This window comes from Rattus norvegicus, chromosome 13 (assembly GCF_021556685.1).
Source record: "Rattus norvegicus strain SHRSP/BbbUtx chromosome 13, alternate assembly SHRSP_T2T, whole genome shotgun sequence".
Taxonomy (NCBI): Eukaryota; Metazoa; Chordata; class Mammalia; order Rodentia; family Muridae; genus Rattus; species Rattus norvegicus.
This window is the reverse complement of record NC_141546.1, coordinates 75,514,290-75,533,850: the sequence shown is the minus strand read 5'-3', so window position 1 is coordinate 75,533,850 and position 19,561 is coordinate 75,514,290. Positions and strand designations below refer to the sequence as shown.

Sequence of the window (19,561 nt, the reverse complement as noted above, 5' to 3'; positions counted from 1 at the left end):
CTGCTCACTGACTCTAAAATTCACACACAAAGTTAACTTTTTTTTTTTTGGTGAAATACTAATTTGTGAGACATGACATTTAAATCAATGTCATTAAAGTTAAATTTGAAGTGTAGGCTAACATTTCTGATTTTGGCTGACATGATTCTTGCTCAACCTAATCACACTTTATTTGTATTTGTTGGAAGTTTTCTAGTGTATCCATAGTGCCTAGATTGTTACTTTTTGCACAGATAAAGCTTAAACGTTTGTTTGATGAGTATGTTTATTGTTTTAATTGCGTAAGATTTGAGGTCTTCACTTCTTGTTAATATCAGTTACTGCTTTTACTATTTTTCTTTGTTTATTCAAGCCCTTAAAGGGATAACTAAAATATTTTATAGTTATAAATGTGCTATAAATATGGTTCTACTGTTAACATTAACTGTAGACACTTGCAGGGGTATTTCTGTAGAGCTCTTAGTATTAAAAATGTTAAGTAGTTGATTTAAGAATTCACTTTGTATTGGAAAAGTAGTTTAGGGTAAGCAAATAATTGGTGGAAGTGTACTATTAAGAGTTTGAGGACAACTTGTTTCACAATGTAGGATGCTTTTATTTATGTGCAAGAAAAAGTTAATTCCAGAATATATGAATAGAACAAAATTGGAAAAATGAAATGATGTATTAATTTGAAGTGACAAATTGCATTGTTTGGTAAGTGCTGAGGTCAATTGCAGCATCCTGTGTATGATCAAGGTGCCCTAAGCTGCAATTACAGACCAACAGGGCCACAGTTTTTCCCTTTGGAGTACTTTTGTTTTAAGCAAATTTAAAAAACTGTTTTGTAGATTAATATGTTCATTGAAATTGAGACATTTGTTAATATTCAGTAAAATCTTACTTGCATTTCCCAGTGTGAGTATTGAGTTAAACAGTAGAACCTTTGTTTAACTCCTCCCCCCTCACCATGTTCTTCTTCAACCAACGTGTTGATGGACTGAGAGGTTTGAAGTCTTTGCTATTTCTAGTGCATAGTTTGTAATGTTAGTTCTGACACTTACTTTGATCCAGGGGCAAGAATAGCTTTTAGAAAGTGTAGTATTTATAGTTCTTTGTCACTTTAGGGAAAAAAATTGAACCATAAATAAGTACAAGAATAGAAATATAATTTCATAGCCTCTAGAATATATGCTATTAGCATATATTCAAACATCTTCACTATTCATCCTGAAAATCTTTTATGCTCCAAAACATTGAGTGAAAGCATGGAGAGCTCTTCAGACCTTCCTAGATAAAATGCTGTGTGATGAAAGGCTGTTAACGTCAGTGTTATGGCCAAGCTCTAGCTTGTTGAAGCTGAGGGTGTTCTAAAGAGAAACCAGGGACTTCAGTTAACACCTTTTCTATGATTATCCATTGGGAAGATACAGATACTACACTCATTTTATAAGTATTTTTGGATCCTCTCATTGCAATGTTTTATAGCCTAGAGACACTTAAAAATGAATGTAGTTTCTTTTGTGAACTTAAATTAGTTTGGTCGGGTTTTTTTTTTTTTTTTTTTTTTTGACCCAGGTTTCTTTACCTAAACCTAGTCTTCAACTTGTGACAAACTGTCTCAGTGGTTTCTAATGTTGGCAGTACAGGTGTGAGCCACCATATTTGGTTTTAAAAAATATTCATTTGCTTGTCCCTGCATCTGTGCATATGCTTGTAGGAGGCTTCAGATGTCAGAAGTGGTGTTGAAGTGGGAATAATAATAAAATAGATATATTTAAGAAAAGAAGCAAGACGAGAATATTTGGAAGATGTCTATGAAGTAATTCTTAGTGAGGCTGGTGTGTTCAGTGGAGCACACTGAGCGTGTCTACGTTGTCTGGGTACTCACGTAACATCCATTCACCGAGTCTGAGTCGAGCGAGCCACCGATAACAGATAACGGATCACAACGCAGCTTCCTTTAAAAGTCCTTAGCTTAGAGCTCCAGACGACACCCAGATACGTTCCTGTTTTGCAGCAAGTGTCACACGTATCTGCTGGCCTGCTAATAAGGTTATACAGACTCTAAAGTGGGGTGGTAGGCATCAGCTGAGTCACTCACCTCCAGAGCTGCCTCTGGGGCTGTGAGAAGAGATGAGCATTGATTTATGGTAGCAAACAGTGTCTACTTTCCCTCACAGAGCAGTCCTTCATGTATATGGCGCCCAAAAGACCCCTGCTGCTTATGTTGGGAAGAAGTTGCTTCGATAAATAATGGAATAAAACAATGTGATACATTTTCCCTGACAAGTGATAATGTGTAGTACAGTTAAGCAGTTTCTTTGAAGGGAATATTGCACTGTCTTAGTCATCATCTGAGAAAACCCTTTCAAAGAAAATATTTCCTAGTAATGAAATGATCTCTGGTTCTTGAGTTTTTTTTTTTTTCATGCCTATTTACATTTTGTTAGTGAGAGGGGTTCTTAATCACAGTTAACAGCGCCAACTTACTGTCCTTCCTGAGTGGACCTGGGCCTGCTGCTGTCCTTTAGATCCTAGCCGCAGCCCTTTAATACTAGTTCTTTTCTGGTCTCTGGGGTTTATACTGGTAGTGTTTACTGTGACTCTTATCCGTGTAGGTGTGAAACCCATCAGACTTGAATTTAACCCTGTGAATTCATGCACTATTGTTGACTTCATATAGTTAATTAGTGTATATTTTGAGGAATACTTAAGGAATATTTTTCTTGGATTTCCACGCTAGTGATAGTCTTCATATATAATAATTTAGAACTAGGATGATCTGTACTAAAAATATGCAGTTAATTACCCACCACTTTTTAGTGCATAACTAATGAAACTGTTAGTATATACTGACCAATGGTCGATTGATGCTCACACTATATTTTCTTTCTCTAAACTTTTGGTATGGAAAGTTATAGACTTGAAAAATGGGAGAGAAGGCTATCATGATTCATTTAGTGCTTTGGTCTAATTTTAGTTCCCTGTTCATGTTTTAGGTCAGCAGAATTTTATATAGTTTCTGTACTGCATTCAAACGTTCTTCCAGACAAGTGTCTGATGTTAAAGACTCGATCATCCCGACTCCTGACAGTGACGTGTTTACCTTCAGTGTCTCCTTGGAGGTCAAAGAAGATGATGGAAAAGGCAACTTTAGGTGAGGATATCTGAAAAGATTGATCTGAAGAGGAAGTTAGCATTGTGCCTGGAATACAGTATTCACTAGCATGCTTTCTAGACCCTAGGTTGTATCCACATCAGGCTTAAGATAGGTCAAGACATATTTGGCTGTGAGTGACCATAGTTCACTGTTCTCCCACTCCTCAGATAGTCAAATAATTATAATGATTAAGAGAATCTGAGGATGTAGAACATTAACTAAAATTATAAAAATTGGGCATAAGGGTATAATTTCTCAGCCATAGAGAATCACATTTTAATAAAGTGCCCCCTGGGACGGTAGTTACAGACGGTTGTGAGCTGCTATGTAGAAACTGAACTCAGGTTCTCTCTCTGCAAGTGCAACAAGTACTCTTTTTCTTTTCTTTTTTTTTTTTGAGCTGGGGACCGAACCCAGGGCCTTGTGCTTCCTAGGCAAGCGCTCTACCACTGAGCTAAATCCCCAGCCCCAGCAACAATTACTCTTAACCACTAATCCAAACCTCCAGCCCCTTATTTAGAAACTCTTCAGCAAAATTATTTTGTTTTTGCTGTTAGCATATTACATGGTTTGACTGTTGTTTAGCCACTTTTCTCTAATATACATTTTTTTAAGTTCAAAGTGAGTAATTAATAGAAGTGGCTATTCTATTTAACAGTCACCCGTATACAGTAACCATGTCCTTTTTGAGGCAGGGTCTCACTACACAGCCCTTGTCTGGCCTTGAACTTGAGCTCACAGAGATCTGCTTGCCTCTTCTTCCCAAGTACTAGGATTAAAGATGTACACAGCTCTACTTAGTCTTTAGTGTTTTTCTTTTCTTTTCTTTTCTTTTTTTTTTCCTTTTTTTCGGAGCTGAGGACCGAACCCAGGGCCTTGCGCTTTCTCGGCAAGCGCTCTACCACTGAGCTAAATCCCCAACCCATGTTTTTATTTTCTAATAGTAATTGCTAGATAGTCACCAATAAAAAAAGTGAATGTCAGATTGAATAAGTTGCTGGAAGTATTTTCCTTTTTCTGAAAAGACAATTTGTATGTCTTGTCAGCATGTAAGCATGTAAGTTTTATTTGTTCATTATGGAAACAGCTATGCTATCTTTTGTTAGATTTTAATTAGCTTGCTATTTTCTATATTATTTTGTCTATCATTTATTTATATTTACTTGGATATGTAAAAGTAGTTTTACATTCTTAGTGCTTGAAAGAGTAATGTGTCTTACTGTTTTGTTCCTCGGGCTTAATTATGGTGTGGGTACTGGCGATTGCCAGCAGAAGAATTAGAATGTGACAGTCTTCAAAAATTACAGAAGCATTATCAGAACATTTGTTATATTTTAAAAGCTAAATTTGAAATTGTGCCTTGTTATAGTTTTAGATATTGCATTTAACCTTGATTGGGAGATAAAAATATAAGGCTCTTGTAATCCATGATCAAAATTTCTAGAAATCGTGTTGCTAGTTATAAAATTTATTGTTTTCTACCTGATGTGAGAGCCAATATGTTTTAAGAATACAGTGTTTTCACTGGACTGTGTGGTGTATGCCTCTAATCCCAAAAGTAAAGGAGGCAGAGGCAGGCTGGATCTCTGAATTCAAGGCCAGGCTGGTCTACAGAGTAAGTTCCATGCCATCTACACGAAGAAACCCTGTTTTGAGAAACAAAAACAAATAAAAACAAACAAACAAGCAAACAAAACCCAAAAGAATATGGTATTCTTGGTTTAATACCTTGCTATTTGGTTCTTATTTTAGAATGTTATATTATTCTGTTGCTAATTTTTCTTTTTTAATATTTCAGTCCTGTGCCTAAGGATAGAGATAAATTTTATTTCAAAATAAAGCAAGGAATAGAGAAGAAGGTTGTGATTACAGTTCAGCAACTATCTAACAAAGAATTAGCTATTGAGAGGTAAGCAGCTTGTCCTTACATCATGCCTCAGTCTGGTATTGGCCCTGCTAATGTTTTTCAGATTGAATCTCCGCTGTGCTGCTCATGTTTCTATCCACTCCGCCTCCCTCCTCTCCCTCCCTCTCACCCCTTACTGTCCCTATAGATCTCTTCCTCCTGATTCAACCCCTTGGTTCATACCACCCTTTTTTGTTTAATACTTATTTACATCTAAGGAAATCAGTTATTTAATTTTATATCATTTAAAGATTTATATATATGTATACATATGTACATACATATATATGGTGTTTATGAGTGTGTGTGTGTGTGTATGTGTGTGTGTGTGTTTGTCTCTGTGCATATGTGCATGTGTGTATGTGTGTGGAGACCCTAGTCTCAGGTGTTGTTCCTCCTCAGGTGCTGTCTACCTTTGAGGCAGGGTCTCTCATTGATCTGGGGCTAGTTGGTAAGGCTAGGATAGCTGACCTCTGACCCCTAAGGATCTGTTTCTCTCCATCTCCCCAGGCATTACCATACTTGCTTTATTATTATTTTTATTTATATTTCAAATGTCCCCCTTCCCGGTCCCCCATCCTATACCCCCTCCCTTTTGCCTCTAAGAGGGTGCTCTCCCACCCATGTACCTACTCCTGCCTTATCCCTCTAGCAATCCCCTTCTTTGGGGCAACAAGCCTTCAGAGGACCAAGCGCTTCCCCTTCCATCGATGGCAGATAAGTTAGTCCTCTTCTACATATGTAGTGGGAGCCATGGACCACCCATGTATACTTTTTGGTTGGTGGTTCAGTCCCTGGGAGCTCTGAGGGGTCTGTTTAGTTTATATTGTTGGTTTTCCTGTGGAGCTGCAATCCTCTTTGGCTCCTTCAGTTCTTCCCCTAACTCTTCCATTGGGGTCCCTGGGCTCAGTGCCATGGTTGGCTCTGAGTATCTGCATCTGTCTTAGTCAGGTGCTGGCAGAGCCTCTCAGAGAACAGCCATACCAGTCTCCTGTCTGCCAAGCACATCTTGGTATCAGCAGTAGTGTTGGGGTTTGGTGTCTACAGATGGGATGGATCCCAAGGTGGGGTGGTCTCTGAATAGCCATCCAGAGACCATCCTTGCTTTTTAACCTTGGTTTTGGGGATCAAACTCAGGTCTCATATATATGCTGTAGGCACTTCACTGATTATGCTATCTCCACAGTCCAGAGGATATGTGTATTTGTGTTTGTACATATATTTCAAATATATGTATATTTAATATATATATATATATTTTTAGTGAATTATTTTGGTTCTGGTTTTTGTTTGTATCGGTGTTTTGTCTGCCTTTAAGTCCTTGCACCACATACATACAGTACCTAAGTGAGCCAAAAGAAGGCATCAGGAGCTGAATGGAGTTATAGAAGGTTGTGAGATGCGATGTGGGTGCTGGGAGCTGAACCCAAGTCCTCTGAAAGAGCAGTAAGTACTCTAAACTGCTGAGTGCTCTTTGCAGCACACAGTACAGTACAAAGTAGTGTGTGCTGTTGCAGGTGAGCTGCAGTGGCTGTGGAGGTCAACTAGAATTGGTTCTCTTCTACCATGTGGCATCCAAGGATTGAATTCTGGGCAGTTTTTGGGCTTGGTGGTAAACACTGTTACCACTGAGCCATCTCACTTGAGCTTCTCTTTTACTATAATATTATTTATTTTGGGTTTGTCTACTCCTTCCTTCTGATCAGATTCAGATTACACATGCAGATTTCATATTCAGACTGTACAGGTTCATAAACTGTTGCATCTGTAGATGCTTGCTGCTGAGCTTGCTCTCTGCTAGTCATGGTAATTCTGATTCCAATCGAGATGTCTGACTTTGTCACTGTTAACATTTTCCCACTTATAACTAGTAGTCTGCAAAGGACATTTTAAGACTACAAAGAAAACAACAACAACAACCCAAACTAAAACCTTCAAACAGCCCAAACACTGATCCTCGTTAGATTGTCTCTTCTTACTTAGCACTCATTTGTGGTTCTCCATTTCAATTAGCTTGAATAGAGGGGCCTTGCTGAACATATGTGTGGCCGAGTGCCGTATTAATTTTCTTCACTAACTGGGTTAAACATTTACATACACAGTTTGAAAATAGAATAGGAAATAATAACAGAAATCTTATTTTGCCTATTCTTATATTTATAAAATAACTGTGTTCACCTCTTCAGTAGCATTACATTTTAGTGTCTCTGTCATCACATGGGTTACTTAGAGCACAGATTTTTTTCCAGAGCACAACTTCTTCAACTTCTACTGCTTAAATTATTTGAGAGAAACCTTTCGATTCATTATTTGTTATTATCATTAGATATTTTCCAAAGATTTATACATGTTAGGATAATTGTTTTTAAAAGTAATTCTATATTTCACCACTTACCATATTGTTTTTTGTATTATTTCTTTTCCCTCTTCCTCTTCTTTTTGTGATATAGAGTAAAGCCAAGACCTTGTAAATGTAGACAAGTACTACCCATGATCTATCAATCTATCCATCTGTCTGTCTGTCCGTCCATTCATTCATCCATCTATCTATCCACCCATCCATCATCTATCTACCATCTATCTTTGAGATGTACACTAGACATATTGAGCTGTGTGTATTTAAACATGACCTTGGACTTACTGACCTTCTTGCCTCCTCTTCATAAGTTCTGGAATTCCTGGCAGGTGGCACCGTAACAGGCAGCCTCTATTTCTCTATGTTCTGTGTATGGGTGCTTTCTCTGCATGTATGTTTGTGTAATGTGTGTGTGTGTATGGTACCACTGGAGGCTAGATGAGGGGATCAGAACACCTAAACTAGAACTTACAGATATTTTGGTCTGTCATGTGGATCTGGGAATTGAACCCAGGTCCTTGGGAAGATCATTCGGTGCTCTTAACTGCTGAGCCATCTCTCCAGATCCCCTATTTTTTACAGTTACTTATTTTTATTTTATCTGTATGGAATGTTTTGTCTTCATGTATGTCTCTGCACCATGTCTATGCTGTGTTTGAAGATGCCAAAAGAGGATGTTGGATTCCTTTGGTACTGGAGTTATATAAGGTTCTTAGCGGCTGAGTGGGCACTGGGAATTGAACCCATGTCCTCTGGAAGAAGAGTTAATTCTTATAACAATTGAGTCACCTCTCTAGCCCTCTATTTCCTCATAAATTGACAAAGAGAAATTATATATGTTTGAGACTATACATATTTTATAACAGAATGATTATTTTAATATAGCAATATTTCTTCTCTCTCCAAATAACTGTTTTGTTAGTGTGTGCTACACATATAACATGGTGGTCATGTGCACATGTACTTCTGTCATATCCACTTTATCACCATCTCTTGCTACCCTTTCATCTTGTTTTGCTGCCTTTTCCAAAAACTTCCCTTTATACTTTTGTGCTACTCCCACTCTAGGTTACAACTCCATTACGTGCAGTCTCTTTGTCCAGTCATTCAGTGCAGGCACCTAGGCTTATTCTGCAACTTGGTTATTATGAGTAGTGCTGCAGTGAGCATGGCTATGCAGGTATCCCTACTGTTTTGTGACCCTGACTCCTTCGTTTCCTTCAGAGTCTACACTAGAGAGGTGCAATAACAGTGGGTGGTAGTTCTGTTTCTAGCTTTGTGAGGAACTGGTAGTGGTTTCTATAGTGACTGCACTAATGCATCCTTCCCCAAGCGTGAGTGAATGAAGAATTTACTCCTTAACCCTCTCACCTTTGACAGCATTTACTTCTTGTCTTCTTGGTGCTAGCCATCCATTTTAGCTGGAGTACGATGGAATCTCAGTGTGGTTTTTATGCGTGTTTTCTTGACTGCTAAAGGCTGCTGCTTGTTTTTCATGGACTTATTGGCTGTTGGACTTCGTTCATTCGCTCAGTTCATTTGCTCATTCACTGATTAGGTTATTTGTTCTGGCTTTTAGGTTTTAATTTCTATATGGTTTGAAAATTAATCACTTGACAGGCGGATAACTGCTTTAACTTCTTCCTGCTCTGTGGATGTTTCTTCATGCTGGTGCTTGTCACCCTCGCAGAAGCTTCTTAATGTGTGCACTCTTGTCTGTTAATTCTTGCTGTTATATTCTAGGCTATTAGCGTTCTACTCTTGAAGTCACTGCCCATCCTTTTATCTTGAACTGTTTTCTGCTTGTTTTGCTCTAATAGCTCAAAATTATAAGGTCTTTCATCCATTTTTGAGTTGATTTTTTTCTAGTAGGTAAATTAATATAACTATCTTGATGACAATCTCATACTTTCAACTATGGGTTATAATTATTGCTGGTTAATAAATTCATGCAAATTGTTTGGTTCCTTTCACCACCACTACTACTACTACTTCTTCCTCCTCCTCCTCTTCCTCTTCATCCTCCTCCTCTCCTCCTCTTCCTCTCCTCCTCCTCTTCTTCCTCTTCCTCCTCCTCCTCCTCCTTCTCCTCCTCCTTCTCCTTCCTCACTCCTCCTTCTCCTCCTCCTTCTCCTTCCTCACTCCTCCTTCTCCTCCTCCTTCTCCTTCCTCACTCCTTCTTCTCCTCCTCCTTCTCCTTCTTCTCCTCCTACCTCTCCTCCTCCTCCTCTTCCTCCTTCCCTTCTTCTTCTATTTTTTTTTAGCTGATCTCTGTAATATACAAATGGGAATTAGCTTGTTATTGCTTCCTTTGGCAAAATTATCTGTGATATGGGAGATTTTGTAAATATTTAGTTTAATCTGTTTTCCTTTCCTTTTTTTTTTTTTTTCGGAGCTGGGGACCGAACCCAGGACCTTGCGCTTGCTAGGCAAGCACTCTACCACTGAGCTAAATCCCCAACCCCTTAATCTGTTTTCAAAAGAAACAAAACGTTGCCTTTTATTATGCCAAATGTAGGCCTTTAAATCATAAACTGTAAATGGTAGAATTTGATTAATCCAGTAGGTGGCAGTCTCATCAAGAGAATCCTTAACACTGGACTCATAGTTTGTAATAGAAAGACAGTTGATCAAGAACTAACACATAAAACCAGATACACTCAAACTATTAGTAGAAAAAGTGGGGAAGAAACTGGAACACATGGATATTGGGGAAAATTTCCGAACAGAACACAAATGGCTTATACTCTAAGATCAAGAATCAACAAATGGGGGGTTGGGGATTTAGCTCAGTGGTAGAGCGCTTGCCTAGGAAGCACAAGGCCCTGGGTTCGGTCCCCAGCTCCGAAAAAAAGAACCAAAAAAAAAATCAACAAATGGGACTTATTAAAATTGCAAAGCTTCTGTAAGGCAAAGGACACTGTCATTGGGACAAAACAGCAACCAACAGATTGGAAAAAGATCTTTATCAATCCTACAACAGATAGAGGGCTTATATCCAATATATACAAAGAACTCAAGAAGGTAGATTCCAGGGAATCAAATAACCCTATGAAAAAATGGGGTACTGAGTTAAACAAAGAATTCTCAGCTGAGGATTATTGGATGGCTGAGAAGCACCTAAAGAAATGTTCAACATTCTTAGTCATCAGTTGCAAATCAAAACAACCCTGAGAATCTACCTCACACCAGTCAGAATGGCTAAGATCAAAAACTCATGTGACAACTGATGGTGGCAAGGATGTGGAGAAAGAGGAACACTCCTCCATTGTTGGTGGGATTGCAAGCTGGTACAACGATTCTGGAAATCAGTCTGGAGGTTCCTCAGAGAATTGGACATAGTACCACCTGAGGATCCAGCTATACCTCTCTTGGGCATACACCCAAAAAGATGCCCCAACATATAACAAGGACACATGCTCCACTATGTTCATAGCAGCCTTATTTATAATAGCCAGAAGCTAGAAAGAACCCAGATGCCCTTCAACAGGGGAATGGATACAGAGAATGTACCACACTTATACAATGGAGTACTACTCAACTATTAAAAACAATGACTTCGGGGCTGGGGATTTAGGTCAGTGGTAGAGCGCTTACCTAGGAAGCGCAAGGCCCTGGGTTCGGTCCCCAGCTCCGAAAAAAAGAACCAAAAAACAAACAAAAAAACAAAAAACAAAAAAACAAACAAAAAAAACCAATGACTTCATGAAATTCATAGGCAAATAGATTGAACTAGAAAAAATCATCTTGAGTGAGGTAACTCAAACACAAAAGAAACATACATGATATGCACTGACTGATAAGTGGATATTAGCCCAAAACCTCGGATTACCCAAGATACAATCCACAGACCACATGAAGTTCAAGAGGAAGGACAACCAAAGTGTGGATGCTTCAGTCCTTCTTAGAAGGGGGAATAAGGATATTCATAGGAGGTGATATGGAGACAAAGTTTGGAGAGGAGACTGGCCATTCAGAGCCTGGGGATCCAGCCCATGTACATACAACCATCAAACCCAGTCACTATTGGGGATGCCAAGAAGCGCATGCTGACAGGAGCCTGATATAGCTGTCTCCTGAGTGGTTCTGACAGAGCATGACAAATACAGAGGCAGATGTTTGCAGCCAACCATTGAACTGAGAATGGGGTCCCCACTAGAGGAGTTAGTGGAAAGAATTGAAGGAGCTGAAAGAGTTTGCAAATCTGTAAGAACAGCAATACCAACCAGAGGTCCCAGGGACTAAATCACTACCCAAAGACTACACATGGACAGACCCATGGCTCCAGCTGTATGTATAGCAGAGGATGACCTTGTTGGGCACCAATAGGAAGGAGAAGCCCTTGGTCCTGCCAAGGCTGGATGCCCCAGTGTAGGTGAATGCAAGGGCAGAGAGGCAGGAAGGGGTGGGTGGATGGGTGGGGGAACACCCTCATAGAAGAAGGGGGAGGGGACATAGGATAGGGGGTTTATGGACAGTAAACCGGGAAAGGGGATAGCATTGAAATACTAATGAATAAAAGAATTCAATAAAAATATACTGAAAAAAAGACAGTTGATGTGAAAGAGTATAGTTCAGATTACATGAATGTGTTGTCAAAGAAAAGTAAAATTTATTTAAAAATATATCAAAGTAAAATTATGAAATCTCCATTATACTCCAAAGTAGAAAGAATAATACACTAAATCCCAGGTGCACTCAACACCCATCTGGAATTCTAATTCTTAGTTTTTTAAAAATACTTCAGATTTATAGGAAACAAGCTACTTTTTATTTTTTTGTTCTCACAGGCACCTATTTCATATACTGATATTGATAAACTGCTTTATCAGAAGATACCATTTGGTTTATCTCAGCCTCTAGCACGGTACTTGAAATAGAGTCTTGTAGTTAGGTACTTAACCCTTACTTAACCCTTCTCTCTTGGGCACTGTTGTAGGCAGTGTGACCTAGGAGGTGTAGGTGCTATCTATGATTATGTTTGTTTCACAGTTAGCAAAGGGAGGCACGGAGGTTTAATACCTTGCTGTGGTCAGACAGGTGATTCTGAGTTAAGGCTGTCCACTCCTAAAATGTTTCTACTTCCTGCTTCAATTTAAAAAGATAATGAAGTGTATAAATTTTTATTGGATAAATGTTTTGAAACATGAAATACATTATGTAACATTGTCTGTAACAGTACACTATATTTTTAAAAGAAGCGAAATGGGAACTGCTCTCTGCCTCAACACTTTCTATGGTATTTTTGTTCTTTGACCCATGTCGACCCAGAAATGTGACGTATAAAGCTGTAAGACCGTGGGAGATCACTGCACTGCTGTGTTGCTAGGGCTGTCTTGTGTGTTGCCCAGATGTTTCTTGGACAGTTTCGAATTTTATTCATAAAATTCTTGTTTTTATATGTCTCTATGACTTATGTTTAAATGTGTGTACTATAGCGCAGTCGTGGGAGTGGCTTTCTCCTCCCACCTCCGTGTGGTTCTCGGGATAGAGTGAAGGTTGTCAGTGCGGGTTTTGAGTGAGATATCCCCAATAACAGGCCTTTGAACACTTGATTCCGAGTTGTGGTGATGTTTGGAGAGTTAGGGAGGTTATGTTTGTTGGAGGAAGTGTATTACTGAAGGCTACCTTTGAGAGCCTAGACTGCTGTTGTTTCAAGTTGTCTCTGCTGGGTTATTCTGGTTCATCTGTGAGCTCGCACCTCCGCTCATCTGCTGCAGTGCCTATCTCCCCTGCACTATCACAGACTTAGCGCTCTAGAACAGTAAACCACGACAACTCTTTGTTCTTTAAGTTACTTTAGTCCTGGTGTTTCCTTATAGTGGCACAAAAGTAAATAAAGTTGTTATCAGAGTGGGCTGTGGCTGTGACAGACCTGACTATATTGTTTTTGAGGAATGTGGAAGTTTTGAAATTTTGGAGTCAGAACACAATTGAACACCATAGAGGAGCTTAAGGGGTCATTGTGATGGAAGCTATGAAACAGTATGGTTATATTTCATTCCCTGCTAGACAGATAACCTGGCAAAGACTTTCTCACAACTTGTAGGCAGTCTCTTTATGCTGGTAATCATTTTTAATTTTGATTTAATTTGTATTTAATTTTGATACAGTCTCATGTACAGTCCATGCTGGTATGTGTTGGACTGTTAGAGTCGCATTCAGGAAGTTTTATCCCTTTCCTGTTTGTGTCTTTGGAACATATTCTTTCTTTCACTTCCTACAGTGCTGCCTGGCTTGTGATGCATTATCTAGATCAGGATAGCCTTACACTTGTAGCAGTTCTCTGTCTCTGCCTTCTGAGTGCTGATAAAATATATGTGAAACAGCTATTGGATGGAATGTTTTAATATATATATTCATTAAATTTGTTTGCTTTGTTCTATGACTCAGTTTGCATGTTTAATTGTAGATTTTCTCTTGGGATGATTTGTCCACTTAGAAAAGTGCAAGTCTGACCTATTGACTATACATGAGTATCTCTCTCTCTTTATATTCAATAATGAGTGCTCTATGTATTTGGAAAGTTCCATGTTTAGAAAACATATGTTTACATTTGTAGCATTTTGTTGAATTGGCCCTTTTATTAATAAATAATAAACTTTATTATCTCTTTATATTGCCTTAATGCTTATTTTCTCTGACATGATTGCTATTGTTGCTCATTTTTTATTTTACACACACACACACACACACACACACACACACACACACACACACACACACTTTTTTCTAGCTCTTTACTCTTAGACCACGCTTACCTTTCCATACAATGTGTAGGCAGGATTTAGTTCAGTGTTTATCCTTTTTAAACATCTATTCACCTGATTAGTCTTTTGATTGGTGAATAATATGGTCTTCCTCTTTGTTACTCATAAGTATGACCTCTTTGTCATGTTGCTAACATTCTCCCTGTTTTATGTATTTTTGTTCCTTCCACTTCGTTTAGTATTTGTTTTGTTATTAGGTATTTTTCTGATAACCACTTAATTCACTTTTCTTTCATGTGTATTTTGTGCATTTGTTGGGTTGAATGAAAGTATTATCATTCCATTTCTAGTGTTGGATTCCTTAATGTATTTCTTATAATGCTGGTCTGATGGTGATAAATTCTTTCAACTTTGGCTTGTCTAAATATTTCCTGTAGTTTTAAAGATAATTTTAAAGATAATCTTCTGGAATTACCAGAACCCACAGTCATGGTCTGGCAATGTATTGCATTTCTTTTGTAGCCTTTCCTATTCTTTTCCTTGCCTCCTCTCTTCTTTCCCAACTGTCTTCAAGCACAGATATTTTTTGTTTGACCTGATCTGCTGTGGAAGCTTTCTTTTGGCTTTTGATTTCATTGCTGAGTTCTTAAATTCCAACATTTCTGATTTTTACAGGAAATTTCTGTGTAGTGAGTTTCTTATTCATATTCCTTAGTATCTTTTTAATTTCTTTGTGTTTATTTGGGTAGTGATAAGTGTCACATCCTGTAGCATGAGTGATTGACAGGTACCTTTCCTTGTGTTAGTTTCTCCACTGAAAGATTCTTAGCTACGGAGTACTAAAAACAACAACAACAACAACAACAACAACAACAACAACAACAGCAACAACAACAACCCATGGCTCTTTTCTTATAACAGAGTGCTTTTTCTAATATGGTTTGTTATTGCTAATGTCAGTGGATAGTAGAATTTGAATTATCATTTTTCTGCTTTAGCTAATTTGATGTTAGGGTGTCAGGAATGTATTTCAGTGGGAGAGGGCTTAACTACCAAGGCCCTAGGCTTGTTCTTTAGCACCATAGAAGACAAACAACAGGGTACTCTCCTTCTTACTGAGTTGGTGTTGTCTTTTTACTGAATTTTGTGAATACTTGTTTTACCTTTAACCTTTCAAGTCATTACCGTTCCATTTATAATGAAGCTCAAGTCACTGATATTAAGTTGCCTAGATTTTAGTTTTTTAGCATGTTTTATTTTCCTATGTAAATTTATATATTCATGGACATTTTTTAACAAATAAAGTGGTTTAGACATTCCAATAATTCAAAAAATTAGTGATCGCTCATACTCCACATAATATTTTTAGTGCTGTTCTGTGAACTTATTTGTCTTCTATGGTATTTATTCAAGATAGTATGGTTTAAATCTGTTGTTTTCTTTTATTCTTGGTTTTAGGAGATAGAATATTGTTTGTACAAAAATATTTTCCATGACCTTTACCAATTACTTTAACTCACAATTGGTAGAGAGCAGTTGGCATTGCGAGGTGAATTGTGGGTAGATTATTGGAGACTCTTATTATCTGTCAGCCTTTGGACTAGAACTTTCCTGTGCCTGGACCTAGATAGTGTATCCTGTTGGAGGAGATGGCCAATGGAGAAAGCATTGACTGTGTGATTGAAATAGTTAGTTACCTTTCAGGAGTTTAAGGATTACTTTTCCATATATCTTAATTAGGGTTTCTATTGCTGTTATAAACCACCATGACCAAAAGCAACTTGGAGAAGAAAGAGTTTATTTGTTTTACATATCCCAAGTTGCAGTCCATTGAGAGAAGGCAGAAACTCAAAGCAGATGCGTGGACACAGGAACTGAGGCAGAAGCATAGAGGAGTGCTGCTTACTAGCTTGCTTCCCTTTCTGCTCAGTTACTTAGACAAACCAGGACAACCTTTCCAGGGCTGACACTATCCAAGAGGGTGGGACCCTACGACATCAGCCATTACTGAATGAAATGCTCCACAGATTTGCTTACAGGGTAGTCTGATGGAGCCATTTTCTCTGTTAACGCCTAGATTTGAGTCAAATTCACAAAAATCAACCAGTGCACCGTATGAGTAACGAAGCACATATTTTCTGTAATGTCTTCTTATATGCTGATTGATGTCGGAAGAGGTCATTGTTGCTGTTGTTGATTTGTTTGTTTTGGATTGCCATTTGAAATAATACTTTTACTAACTATCCCTGGTTGGCTAGGAGCTTATAGTGTAGACTAGGTTGGCCTTGAACTAACAGAGAGTCATTTGCCTCTGCCTTATGATCACTTGAATTAAAAGTCTGTGCTCCCCTGCCTGGTGGAGTTAATTAAAAACAATTCTTAGTTTGAAAAAGTATGGGTTTAGAGGACATTGTGTCAGTATCGCAGAGGTTTCATGTTCGAGTGGTAACCCTCACATAGCTATAGTTCAGATCCACAAGTAGGAAATCGACATTAATAAAATCTACAGACCTCACACCCCTTGGCTACTCTTTTCGATTTTTTCTTTTTTGGTAAATAGCTTTTCCAGACAACACAATATTCAACAGTGACAGTAGATGGTGCTGGAGGGACACTTCAGGGAGAAGGTGTTTCCCCTTCTGATGTAGTGTGATTATTTTTCTTGCTTTTTCCATAGATCTGGGAGTGATGTTGGATGCTAGCTGCACATGCATGTGGCCTCTCCATGAGAGACCTCTCTCATACCTTTGGTTTTGGCACAGTGAGACCATGTGAACCTCTCAGTATAGACATAGTGTGCTCTAGACTCTGTACCACACTGGTTGTGTTTGGCATTTGGAATCTTGGTTTTCTCTGCTTTTTTGCTGCCACTTAGATGCCAGCTCACTGACTTTGCCTGAAGAGTACAGCAAACTTTGCTATGCAAAGGACTGCAATTAATTCTGCCTTTATAGGAAGATCTGAATGTCGGAAAGATCTTCCCACCCTTTTCAATTTTACTTTTCTTTGGAATACCTTCCCTTTATCTTCCTATTACAGTAAATGATTCTTTACACATTTTAATTTTTTCTTGTCTTAAACTTATTTGTTACAACCAGCATAGGACACTGGTCATCTGCAAATAGTGTGTAGGTAGGTGTGTCACAGCAGTCCGTCTGTCTGTCTTCACACTGGCAGGAGCCTTTTCTATGGGGCCTTCACAGGGCCTGGTGCCTTTGGGAGCCTGAGCTGGAGCTATGGTCCCTGCCTTGGTTTGAACCTTGGGCTTTGGTTGGCAGAGCCTATGACCCTTAGCCATGTAGCTTTGAATCCTCTTCCCAAGCTTGGGCTGAGCGATAAAGGCCAGATGGCTGAGTTTGCAGCTTGGGCCCTTTGGCATCTTGGGCTTGGTGGCCTGAGCCTTCACGAGGGTCTTGATGGCCTCTGCTCGAGCACTCACTGCTTTTGCATTGTTCGCCTGCATCTTCTTCAGGCCTTTCCTGTTGTGCTTCTTGGCAAAGCGCATGTTCCTCAGCCCCCTTAAGAAACTCATATCTTTGTGATCGGGGTTTCTTGATGCCATTTCTGTGCCATTTGTGGTACTGGTTGTATGTGATGTGGTTCTTAGACTTGGCCATGTCTGTGTGGTAACCTGCGGCTCCCCAAATTTTAATTTTTTAAAATAATTTTAAATTACGTCTATGTGCTTGTGTAGGGATATATGCACATAAGTGTAGGTACCCTCAGAAGCTAGAAGAGTTGGTTTCCCTGTGGCTGGAGCTGCAGATGTTTGTGGAAGCTGAGAGTCAGACTTGGATCCTCTGGAAGAACAGGATGTGCTGTTAACTTGCCAAGCCATCTCTCCAGCCCTGAAGTATTTCTTTATAGTAGACCTTTCCTGTTCAGATTATCGTGTGCTCTATTCCATATTGGGTCTCAGTTGGCAGACTAATTGGACTACTTTTTAATGATATTAGCCAGTCCCACAGATAAAGCTTCTAATACTTTTTTGGGGGAACAAAACAAATAAGCCAACAAAACCTAAGATTAAGTCATTTTTTTTTGATAGCCCTAACTGTCATGAAATTGATATGGTAACAACTACCTGGTGGTAGTTTTTACCATGTGTTTACCTCATTCCAGTCTTCTCATATATAGACTTGTTTATACCAAAGCAAGAGCTATGAAGGTTTTTTCTTTTTTCTTTTGTCAGGGTGCTACAGCATATTTACCTTGGTGAGAAATATAGCTTGCTATAAGGCAGCAGTGAATGAGAGCTGCTTGCTTTTCTTTCCAAAGCCTTTTCCCCTTTGATATCTGTGCGACTTTTTTAGGCAGATAAATTTAGGAATACATTTATATACTTAGAGAAAATTAAATTGTCTTTATTTTACTAATAAAACACTGCTTTATGTTTATTTTTAATAGAAGCTTTTGAAAAGGGTTTATGTGTATGTCCATGTGTCTGTCATGTGTGTGCCAGTACCCCTGGGAGGATGTCAGACCTCCTGGAGCTTTTAGGTGATCGTGAGCCATCTGAAGAGGGTCCTGGGAACTGAACTCAGGTCGGCTGGAAGGAGAGGCATGTGCTCTTAGCTGCTCAGATATCTCTTCAGCCACCTTAATGGAAGCATTGGAGAAGGAAAAAAGTATTTACAAAGATTGTTGGAATCTTTTGAGGGAAGAGGGAGAAAAACCTAATAATATTTTAATTTAGTATGGCAGAAAATGGAGAGGTCTCCCATGCTCATGGGTTGGTAGAATTAACATCGTAACAATGGCCATTCTACCAAAAGCAGTCTACAGATTCAATGCACACAGAGGTTCTAAGTCAGCCTGGAATACATGATAGCCCGTCTTAACAACAAACAGACAATCAAACAAACCAGTGAGCATTGGAGAGGTGGCTGGCAGTTAAGTGCATACTTCTTTTGCAGAAGCCCTGAGTTTTCTTCTCAACACCCATATCAGGTGGCACACAACCACTTGAACTGCAGCTCGAAAGGATCTACCGCCATGAGCATATAAGCCCTCAAAAATACACATACATACAATACATATAATACATACAATACACATACATACAACACACTGGCACCGTGGAACTTACCATGCCTGACAGTGATTACCTGTTTACTTATTTTTCTCTCCTGTTGGACTGTGCACTAATGGAGAATACAGGTGGGACAGCAGTCTCCTTTCCTGCCTTGCTCACGGAATTAAAGAAAGTTGAAAGCTCTGAAATCCCCAGAGAACCATAAAATGTGGACATTAGGTATTCTGTTACAAATACTACCTCTCAGATTTCCTGGCATATTTATTCCTAATAGATACTTTTATGTTATCCATAAGAAGTATTATGTGTTTTTGTGAAGTATAGTTTTGGAAATTGCTATTAGGGCTTGATAGAAAATGTGTTGTTTTATTGCTGAAGGAACTAAGTTCCTTTCTTGTTCTTCTCTTGTTCT

The 19,561-nt window shown here is 38.8% G+C and overlaps 1 protein-coding gene across 9 annotated transcripts in view; it reads left to right on the top strand.

Moving 5' to 3' along the window:
* The window catches only part of Rabgap1l (RAB GTPase activating protein 1-like), a 595,723-nt gene that overhangs the window by 91,253 nt on the left and 484,909 nt on the right, over positions 1–19,561 (top strand). For all 9 annotated transcript variants that reach the window (XR_015635222.1, NM_001401442.2, XM_087580933.1 and 6 more), the window contains 2 exon segments: positions 2,982–3,139; positions 4,941–5,051. Coding sequence is in view for 8 of the 9 variants with exons in the window: in NM_001401442.2 (NP_001388371.1) it covers positions 2,982–3,139; positions 4,941–5,051 (269 nt within the window). In the remaining variant the exon portion in view is untranslated.